This window comes from Brachionichthys hirsutus, chromosome 13 (assembly GCF_040956055.1).
Source record: "Brachionichthys hirsutus isolate HB-005 chromosome 13, CSIRO-AGI_Bhir_v1, whole genome shotgun sequence".
Classification (NCBI taxonomy): domain Eukaryota; kingdom Metazoa; phylum Chordata; class Actinopteri; order Lophiiformes; family Brachionichthyidae; genus Brachionichthys; species Brachionichthys hirsutus.
In genome coordinates, this window is record NC_090909.1 from 9,278,717 (window position 1) to 9,290,256 (window position 11,540).

Sequence of the window (11,540 nt, forward strand, 5' to 3'; positions counted from 1 at the left end):
TTTTGCTTCAGGAGGCAAAGCACAGGAATGCACCACTACATTTGCTGAAAAGTCAGAAGTTCATTTTACCGCCTGGTCCTCAGCTGCCTCCTCAGAGCACGCTCATTTGAGACGAGCAACGGGAGACTCCTCTTTCTGAACAAGCCTGAGGAAACACCTTTGTCCAACGTGAAAGGAAACGGCTAATGCAACAGGCTCGGGTTTAAGGAAGGGGAATCTGTGTCTGCAAAGAGCAACCAGAACATTTAAGTGTTTGTGTTGGGCCAGTTTGTGTCCGACTGATGAAACACAGTGGCGTGCACAGAATGACACCAGGTGGTGCTGGAGCACCTGCCCCTTGCCCTAAGTATCAAGCAGGTGCCCTCTGGGTCTCAACTTTTTTTCTTCTTCTTTTTAAATAAACAGTGCATTTATTTGTCTGTTTATTTGTATAAATAGCCTCTCATGCAGCGCTAAAGGCTAATTTCGCTACCCATAATAATAATAATCAATCAATCGACATCACATGGCGTGCGTGACGACGATGACCACACAAGCAGTGTTATTTGGTGAATTGGTGCAGCATACGATCAGTATACTATTAGTCTGCGTTCGGTTGAGGCAACACTTACTGTGAAAAAATAAAAAGTAGCTTTCTGCCTTGTTGCAGCCTAATGCCAGGAATCTGTGTTGATATTGTCATCTCTTTTAATTTACCAATTGCAGCAGAAGGGAAGCTTTCTGCTCTCCTAGATTAAGAAAACATTTCAAGAGGATGAGGAGACTCTAGATCATGATCAGTCATGTTATGGTACAATGTTTTATTTATTTTATTGTGTTATTATTAAGATATAAAAATAAATGGTGTTACAGAAATTGTGTTCACACTTCTGTATGAAGGCAGCCAGTGATTCTACACCCCACACAAGGTGCCCTTTTGTTTTTTTTCCACTGAGCACTTGACCTCCAAAACATCTGTACACGCCACTGTCAAGAAATATAGATGCTAAAACAGAGTGAATGATGAGACAGATCCCCAGAATAATACGTAGCCGACTTCCGAGAAATCTAAAGAAAGTGCAAAGGAAGACCAACGTACCACATCTTTTGACATTTATTAATGATTTGAGAACAAATACCCTGACCGTGTATATAGAAATGCATAGTAACCTCCATGAAAAAGTTTTAACAAAATATTCTTACATAATAACTACTGTAAAGACATTTGGTAAATTTCAGGCACTTGGAACCACATATAGTCTTTATTTGTCATGCTAACTCTAACCCTACACAATAAGGTCAAATTCTTTGGTCCTTTTTCCATTCCCAGTTGGGATAGCTGTAACCACAGACAGAACAAAAACAGCTTTCTGGCTTCAGAACAAGAAATGGTTCTTCTGTCACATGGCAGCCCTTCCTATTTTTTTTGTCCATTCACGTCAACACTGGTTATGAAACAAAATATAAAGGTATAATTAGAATGGCTCGAATGAGATTGTCTTTACAGCAGTAATAATCAATATAACTTAGTGGAATGGTTTTGATATAAGAAATGTAAAAAAAGAAAAAAGATATGCTATAATTCCTTTTCCTTTTTGTCCACAATGGCCACCAAACCAAAACCAAAAAATAAAAGAGCTCCATTGCTACAGACGTACCCAGCACTCTATGTTGCTGCAAGTTGAGAATCATTAAAGTAAAAAACTCTCCGGACACTTCTAAAAGTCATTGCTCAACTGCAAGGCAGCCATGTTTGGTAAGAGTTACTGCATGCAGCCATCGGTGACTGCACTTGTGCAATATAGTAATTGCTGAAGTTGACATCTCTGACATACGGAGCAGGTTGGTAGTAGCAGGTGATGTTGGACAGAGCCGGGATAGCGTGCTGCTCGGCCTTCACGCGCAGCGCCAGGGCAGAGATGAGCGCCAGCGTCTGTCTGCGCTCGTGGCCCATCAGACACACGGTGCTCTCGTCCACCACCTGCCTCAGCGTCACCAGGTAGTCATAGCGCTTGTGCTCCATGCCCGCAAAGTGATTCTGCAGATACGCCTCGAGTTTCCTCCGCTGCTCATTTATGTCAGAGAAATCAATGAAAAAGCGCGAGCACATGTAGCGCTGCATCTGCTTCATTTGAATGTCGGAGGACGGTCGGAAGTTGCGCACCAGCAGGTGGCAGTACTTGAGCAATCCGCCACCCCTGATCTCTTCCGGGCTGCGGGTGGAGATAGTCCTGGACAGAAGGTGACCCAGAGCTTCGTCAAAGTCTCCGTACATGCTCTCCCCCTGCACTGTAGGGTGGAAGGTCTCGGACATGGCCGTCTCTGAGCACTGGTTGAAGAGCAGCAGCGAGTCCAGAGAGATCTGGAAGGAGTCGACACTGAATTCAAACTGTCTTCTCAGAGTGTCCACGAACTTCAGCTCCACGTTCTTGCCGGTGTTATTGGACAACGAGATGAGGCTCCAGCGGTCCGTCTCGTTGCAAACTTTCACCAGTTTCTGCACATACGCCTCTTTCAGGGCGAGGGACGTGATTCGGTTCCTGCACACCCCTTCAGGTAAGAAGTCCACCAAGCAATCCAGCACCACGTCCTTCACCAGCCTGAAGGTGGAGTCATCGGTGAGGCTCAAGCCAAAAATCAGGTCCAGGTCTTTGTAGCCAAGGCCGTTGTCCTGGCAGAGCACGTGACTGGCTGCCGAGCCATTCAGCTTAACATCGCGAACCGTCACACCCTTCTCCTCCAGCCGAGCCCTGGCCACCTGAAAGAGAGAGAGGAAGGAGACTCTGAGTGGATGTTATCCACCAAAGATCATCACGAAATCTAAGCACAGAATGTATGTATTTATTGATTTATTGCTGATCTACTCTGTAGTCATGGCATCTATCGCAAAGCTGTCCTTCCTGAGCGAGGGATCCTTCTCCTTTCGTTCCCATATTTTTTCCCTGTCTAAATTGAAGGCAATAGATAAGGTATAATAACAGAGCAGCCATTATGCTGTACAGAATGAAGGATTAAGGAAATATAAATACGTGTCCAGATACTGGATTGTTGGCCGGTGGATTATTTAAAATTATAATGCCATGTCTATTGGCAGCATGGAGGCAAAACAATGTCCTAAATGCAAAATAAAAATGAACTTTTGGGGTATTGTTATTTTAGCCTAGCGTAGCATCAGGGCAATTTTAATGTAAGATGTCAACAGAAAGCAGAATGAAAATTGGAAAATAACCAATTTTGTAATAAATGCTGCATTGTCTGGTTTTCTAATTCATCTATGTTGATAGCGGAACAAATTGATGGGTTAGTCTGAATGAAAAAAATCCAGGTAGAGGAATAAAATATTTACTATTTTATGCATATATGCACGATGCCAGAACTTTGAACACCTATAAAGTGTAATATGTGGTGCATTCAGCTTTGTTTGTTTTTTTTATTAAATTCTTGAATGTTTCTGAAAATGATATTCATATATGGCACAGTTTGTTGTAAAGAAAAATAAAATAGTTTCTGTGAATTTTTGGCATATTTAAATGCAGGTACAGGCAGAAACTACATGCAGAGTCAGGGAGTGCAAGTGGCAGATTCCTGGACCAGGCAGACTTTCCATAACTTGCTGAAGGACACGTTTCCAACAAAGTGGTAGCTTAGGGGATTTGATCTGCCACTCCGATGATGGGGTCATCATCCATAACTGAACCTGTAGCCTGAGGGTGACAGTTCCCGACATACTGTAGAAGGAAACCTGAATGCCTTGAGCACCTGATCTTATGTGAGCAGCACCAGCACAGCAGAGATAAGGAAAAAGGACATGACTGTACTCGCTGGCTTAGGGCTCCAACCTAAAGCAACAGCTCATCTGTTAAACAAGTCCAGTGGATGCTTCTGTTTTTGCTTGTCTTGATTCATCTGTGAACTTTTAAACTCGTGACTTATATGATCACGCTGTTGAGAAACGGCCTCCATCTGCCGTCGCATAAACACCACGTTGTACTGCTGTCGTGCTCAGCGGACTGCAGACTGTTTATGCTTCCTGCCTGTGACAAACAGATAAATACATAAAGGCTGGTCTCCAGAAATCCACATCACAGCTGTGGGTTAGTGCATGCAGACAGAGTTCTAAACTATGACTGTTTAGCACATAAGGCTTATAAGACAACATGCATTCAAGGAAGTAAGACTATTATTAACGCAACTAACACAACAAAGAGAATGAGTCATGCAAACTTGTGGCTCTCCATCACTTTCGTTTCAGCTTCTGATCTGTATGCCAGTGGTTTAAAGTAATTTCCCTCTTTGGGTGGTTTGCTAACGTGCACAACTAACTAGGGATGGGTTGGTAAAGAGGGTAGAGAATATCAGATTAATTCAACCAGCGGCCATTTGCCAACACCAATAGAATAATGGCTGAATATGAAGTTAATAATTACTTATAAAATTATTAACTGCTTCTTATGCATTTCTCTTCACGTTTGGATTCATGCACAAACAAATGTAAATACTCGTGTTATCCATTATATCGAGTAACCAGGATAGAAAGAAACATTAGCGCTGAGCTGAGTGTCTAAAATGTAGTTTCATCAGAATCCAACAAGGGAAACCTACAGCAGTATTTGTTCTGCCCTTGTAGTTAAACAGTTTGAGTCAGCAGCACAAATAAATCCCTCTGTCGGGGACACACACACACACACACACACCCCTCCAGCACTTATAAAACAGGCTCCATTCCCCCCATGACGCACCAACACCTAGTGAGCAGGGAGACACTTCCTCTGACGTCCGAGCGAAAGAGCCTTGTAAAAAAGAACCAGACACACACCAGACGGTCTTGGTAACCTAATAGTCTCTCCACGTTCCCTCTCCAGTCTCAACTATTACGTATTTTATTTAAGAATGTGAATGTGTTTTTTTTTTTTATAATGGCAGCTTGAAATAGCCCAGACCTCAGCGCATAGCCCCCTGAACAGCAAGCGAGCATCACCATTGAGACGGTCTCTTCGCTTTAACTATAAAATGACTCAGGTCAGTCAGTGTTACGGTATCCTGGCAACCAACCGGGGATGATGATGGGTTTTTCCTCTGATTTGAAAACCTTCCTTGAGTTTCTTTCAGGGACTGCAACGTGATGCTACTGCGACAGGTTCCCAATGAAGGATTTGTTTGTCTTTGTCAAGGGTTCAAAACCCTTCTCATGGCTCTAACCCCCAAAACTGAATTTGAGAACATTTTATCCAAGGAGTCCATCAGGGAAGCCTCCACTTGCATTGGAGCCAGCTGTGATTAGAGGTCTTCCCTCTCATGCTTCTTTTAAAACTGTAAGACATGCCTTCATTTACCATAAAATAATTTTATTCTCTATATTGTTTGCTCATTGGCCAGAATCTGAAATAGCTAAGTCACAATCCCTCGGAAAATGGGTAGAAATTTAATCTGTAGTTTTTGAGTAATCCGGATAAACAGTCCCATCACAAAGCGGAAGTTGCAGAAAAACAAATCCCTGAATCTTCGTCTCCTTCTTTCAGCTTGTCCCCTCAAATCCCCCTGAAGTCAGACACACAGTAAAAGTGAACGGACATTTTCTGTGTTTATTTCCCCCATCCTTTCCCTAATGTTAAGTCTGTCAAAAGGTTTTAGCGTACTCCTGCTAACAAACAAAAGCCACAGGGGTAAATATACAGTACATCATAGGTAGCCATTATGCGAGCGTTTTTAATTACAGAGCATGAACTCAACACAAGTTGTTTCAACCGTCCAACAAAATGCAAGCGAACAATGATGGAAAATAAGCAAGGTGAGGTGTTACATAAATAACACCTCGCTGAATCGTTTAAAAAATCAAGGCAAATAGGTGCTACCTAAAATACCTACTGAAGGAAACCACAGAATAAATCGCTAAAAAAAAGTCTATATGGAAGGCTTCCTCTTCCAGTAAGCTCAGCGAGCATGTGATGTCTTCATGTTGCTCTTTCTCAACAATAGCCCAGTGAGGAGTTGGTTTACATCCTGCTGGGGGGGGCGGGGGGGGCACAGTGGACTTAGGCAACTGGTCTTCGCTTACCACAGTGATATGTTGTCAAGCCTAAACCATAAACCGAGTGTAATCCACTCCTCACATTCTTCCTAAAAATCCAGGCTGTTTTCCATTGACTGGAAAAGTGGAGTAAAAAAACAAAAAAATAAAATCCATCTTGTAACAATAGTGTCATATTAGTGTGTGTGCGTGTTTGTGTGTGTGTGTGTGTGTACATATGACTGCCTTGATGACTGTGCAGATTAAATGAAACAGAGGCCTGAACAACAGTAAAGCTTTCCCCTAACTGCTCCCCTGGCTCGCTCGCAACCAGACCACAGACAGATTTAAATGAGACATTTAGACAAACCCACCTCCTCTGACTCTTGCATGGGGACTGCAGTGATCTGCTGGTTAGTTATTTTACCCACTATGTGATGACAGGTTTGTCTCAAAGCACAATAATCATCTCCAGCGGCCTCAGGTAGAACAGCTCTGTCTTAACGTGAATGACATTTTGGGGAGCACACTGGTGGTTTTGTGTGTTGTAGCCCATTTACCATAAATCACTGATGCCTCACATTACTGTCAACCATTTTCCAAAACACATCTTAGTGGTTTAGATGTGAATGTGCTTTTCCTTCCATCCGGGCAGCCGCTGGTTTCCATTCAGGAATAACCAGCTTGTAGAAACCTGCTTGACATATTCTATGACAGGGAGCACGGCGTGTGCTTTTATTTTGTCAAAATATATAACCACAATGCTCAGTGCTGACATTTCATTTTACTACTATGTCAAAACATAGTTATTGTTACTTGACAGCACTGTTCGCATCAGACTCTAAATGTAACTAATGATTTAAAATGGTGAATTAGTATATATATAAAAGCCTTGCTTTCTGTAATTTAAGTAAACTGTTTGCGGACATCAGATTGCGCCCATAACTCCATATGCACATACCCAAAAACTTTTTAAGATAATAATCACAAAGATATATGAAAAAACCCCACAAATAATGATCCTGGATTACAGCTATGTTTGTCTTCACGGAGGCACTGGAGACAGAGAAGCCCATTGCTGCATATTGGTTGGGCTGATATTCTAGCAGCTGCTCTTTTGAAAGCTTCTTCAAAGGCTTTCTGGTTCGTGGAGTTTAGTTCTTCCTCACACCATCCTATTGGGGCCAAACAGTGATTTTCCTCCCCCACGGGATGACAACGGAATAAATGTAATTACTCAAATGGTACATGAACCTGTAGAGTTTGAGCGGAGTCGTTCAAAAAAATGTCACACACTTAAGTTCCTGTTGGCTCATGAATAACAGTTGCCATCGTTTTCCCTGTGAAGGAGCAGAAGTTTACTTAAGGTGTGGACAAACATGTAATATCACTCCAATGTCTGTGATCAAATGTTTTTTTTTATTATTTATTGTAAACTGCTCTGAGGCGTCCTGCAAAAAAATGTGTTTTTTTCGGGGGGTTTTAAAGAAACATCTCAGTTTGATTGAGATTCTCATGTTGGAAATGATTTCCGTGCAGAGACATTCATTTGTTTCACTATACTCTGACTATAGACTCGGGTGTTTATTTAATAATAATCTGAAATATACATTTTAACTCGTTACCTCACCTTCACAGTGTCGAGTTTTAAGTGCGCTTTAACGCACTTTTTTTTTTCTTTATCCAAAGTCATAAATAAATAAAAAAATAGAAATATTCAAATGTGTCCAAAGCCTAATCAAATTCCTGACACAATATTATTGAGGATTATTGAACGCTTTGCGCCGCTTTCAGAGGATTGATCGGCGCGTCAACAGACAACCGTGGTCTCACCTGGATGATCTGCCGGGGCTGCACGGAGAGCGTGGGGAAGTTTCCGCGGCCGTGGATCGGGACGCTCTCGCTCAGGATGGAGTCCAAACGCCTCACCTGGTCCCAAGACAGCACGCTGACCCGCCGACTCTGCTCCGAGGTATCACCGGAGGACATGGCGATCGGACTACACGGGATGTCCAGAGAGGTATGAGGGCTGAACTGAGAGCAGCGCCGCGCAATCCTCCCAGAAGAGCCGCTAATCTGAGGATAATTTAGGATGAAGTGCGACGAGGTCTCCTCTTCTGTTTAGAAACCTCCGAATTACAAAAAAAAAAAAAACTTCTAGTATCTCTCTCTCTCTCCCTCTCTTCCTTTCTCCCTCTGATTCAGTGCGACTCTCTCCTCAGAATAAAACCACCTCCGGAGGCGCACCGGGATTTTACCCAGATCGGATTAAACGGAGTCTCCCTATTGGCTCGACAGAGATTTGTGCGCCACGCAACATACAATCAGCCTGACGCACACGCAAACACAAGTTTACGTGTGCGCACTTTTTCACGAGTCAGATGATAGGTTTAAAGACTGTAGGGATTTTAGGTTCCATTAATCACAGCGTCCAATGGCCCATTTCAAAAACTGGGTGAATTGCATTTGTAACTATTGGACTGCGGAGGATTGAAAAGGAACTAGAAATGATGGCATAGAGAAAGACAAAACCCACATCTTTTAATTTAACTTAAAAAAATAATTGATGTACTGGAGAAATAACCATTAAATCACTGGAATATCTCAAACAATATTTACATCATGTAATTTTCTGCATCCACTTTGGGGGTTTTGGAGCTGATCCCAGCTGGCTTTGGGCCAGAAGCAGGAGACACGACCAGGATTGTTTGCTGGTTCATCAAAGGGCCCACATATGAGCCCCTTATCACACATTGGTCCAGATGGGACTGCTGTGCCTCATCGTTCTGTATAAACTTTAAAAGGATGTTTTATCACAGTGCTGCATCACGCGGGTGAAACTCTGCCAGCAAGTCAAGCCAACTCGGTAACCCAACCAGATCTGATCCAATCAACCAATAGACACCAAAGATGAATGTGGCTGAAAACAAGGTCCTGACCAAATAATCAGCTCGGCTTTGTCCCAGAACAGAACCTGCATGGCATCGGTTTAGATCCGTAACGTCAAAAACCTCCATGACATGGAAAATCTGTTATAAGCACAAAATCGTTTCCAAAAATATGTTTCCATGGAATCTTCCAGGGGATTCTGAGAAATTATCAACAGCTTCAAAAATGATTGCTTGTTTTCCACAATGGGATTAATTGATTTCATCTAATAAAGCTTTGAGAAGCAAAATGGAAAGAGTCTTTGATGGCCTGATTATTCTAAGGCAAAATAATTTTTTAGCATGGTCGTCTGAAGAGGAAATTCATGGTGATACTGTCGAATGGAAAAAAAGGTCAGAAGGGAGACTAATGCATTCGAAATTATAATCAATATTTGATCATTTTCCGTCACTGTCTGGAAAATAGTCAGGAAATAGATTATAAATGCAGCAGAATCTCGTAAAAAAGATTTTTTTAAACACTCTTGCAATGGCTATGTATTTCATTTATTAGAAGAAAGTAGCCAAACATAACATAATGGAATATTGATTATATTTATAAACATGTATTTCATTACTGCATGTTCTTATTATAAAATCTCATTTGCACCTCATGTGCAGCAACTTGAACTATTTGTTTCTGATTAGTCATTTTCTCACCACACCTGCGCTGCATTGTATAAATAATGGTTGATAAGCAGCAACTGAGCGCCTTACGTCATGTTTGTGGAGTCGGCTAATTCCAACGCAAGAACAAAGAACCATGTTTCATGTTTGGCATTCTGGAACACCCAACAGATTTATTACTTCTTTGAAAAAAAATCTTAAATTACATTACCATTTGGAGTCATAACAAAAAAAAAAAGCATTATACACACGACAATGAAGCATTTTACATTGAGTGGCTGTCTGATCCAGATAGAGATGTATTTTTTTATTTTTTATTTTTATTTTATTTTTATAATTATTTTTATTATTTTTATTATGGCTCGAGGGCCAATCGATCTTATTGCTGTGCCAAAGCCTGCATGGCTGCGTGTGTCTGAAGACCGCTCTACACTCTTTTATCTCCTGCTGCAAAACAGGAACCTGCCGTAAAGTAAAGTCAGTCATTCATTCATTTATTTGATAGGAACAGTACACATTAATGAACATCAATACAGACGAATCTAATAGATGTATATATGCCGGATTTTAGCAGAAATGCTAATTTACATCCGCAGTCCCTAGGCAGGTAAAATAAAGACACAACAAGACTTAAAAAAGAAAAAGAGATTACAATAAAAACACGGCGCAATACAGTAAATTACTAAAAGGTTTAGAGCTAGTGGTTACAGGACTGGTTTACTTTCAACCACTGCTTGAGGTGAGTTTTGAAGGTTTGTAATGTGGGACGCTCCCTGATGGCGAGCGGAAGACTGTTCCAGATCTTACTGGCCTTTACAGAAAGAGCATTTTGTCCAAAGGCTGTTTTTTCTGAGTGGGACCTCACAGTCCCCTCTAGAGGAGGCTCTGGTCCTGGAACCGCTGTGAGCCCTTTTTTTAAGAAAAATGGGTCCGACATGGGTGGCGGGGCAAGTCCATGCAACACCTTGTACATTAGACAAGCCATTTTAAAACTTTTAAAATTCTCAAGGCTGAATAAATTGTACAAGTCCAATTTGAATGAAGCACATTTTAACATCTACATCTAAACAGTCTGGCACAGTTTGTCAGTGATGCAAAGGAAATCCAAACAATTAAGATTAGAATGAGGTCAAGCACCACGTACAGGGGAAGGGGAATTTTCCATCATCATTATGTAACGCGACGTCACGGGGTCTGGTTCGTGTGTGTCAAGCACACACACACACACACATCGTAGAATAATGTGTTGACATGTTAAACACTGACATTTAAAGGTAGCGTTTGTTAACCGAGTTGATTGCAACAATTGTCTTTGCAGCTTTTAGCACCGCTTACAGTCAGATGGGTTCATCACATAGCATTTGTCTTATCAGCAACTCCCTTTCTACCACACTTTCCATCATAGTTTATCCTTATTATTACATTAACTTTTACATGGAGCACATTACTGCACAAATAAACAAGGAACCTGCACAGTGTAATCGCTGATGCCTCTCAATCGGATCAACCGCATGCCGTGACGTCATTGCGTTATGTCAAGGCCATCCCTGAGGCTCTCTCCGTGTGGCTGGCTGTGTTTAAATCACGGCCTTTCCAAATCAGCAACCTATTGTACCTGTGTTGCTGTAGGAACCTGTAAATATGATGCTCACTCTGCTCCAGGCGAATGTCCACAGAACTCCTCATTATGAGATAATACGTCAAACAGCCTCGTCATTACATCGTAAAGCAGCGAAGGAAACACAGCCTTCATGCAAGGAGGGAGAGGATATCATGCATAAAAAAAGGGAGGGAGGAGATGATCACTGTCCTCTGTCTGCGCGAGACAACCGGAGAGACCAAGCCCCAGAAAACATGTATCTGAATACAATAGAATGTGAATGATAAGCAGATCAACTTAAGTATATAGTATGTGACATTTTATGTGTCAAAATATGTGTGAGCACCTCTGTGCTTTATATTATGGCTTGAGGAAGATGAGACTTTATTCACAGTAGCAG

General features: G+C 41.8%; 1 protein-coding gene across 1 annotated transcript; it reads right to left on the bottom strand.

Moving 5' to 3' along the window:
- Window positions 1-916: 916 nt before the first annotated feature.
- Window positions 917-7,975, bottom strand: LOC137903080 (terminal nucleotidyltransferase 5A-like). The gene is made up of 2 exons (XM_068747207.1): window positions 7,820-7,975; window positions 917-2,737 (listed from the first exon to the last, which is right to left on the bottom strand). The coding sequence occupies exons 1-2, from the start codon at window positions 7,973-7,975 to the stop codon at window positions 1,712-1,714; spliced, it is 1,182 nt and encodes a 393-aa protein (XP_068603308.1). The 3' UTR covers window positions 917-1,711.
- Between the last annotated feature and the right edge of the window lie 3,565 nt (window positions 7,976-11,540).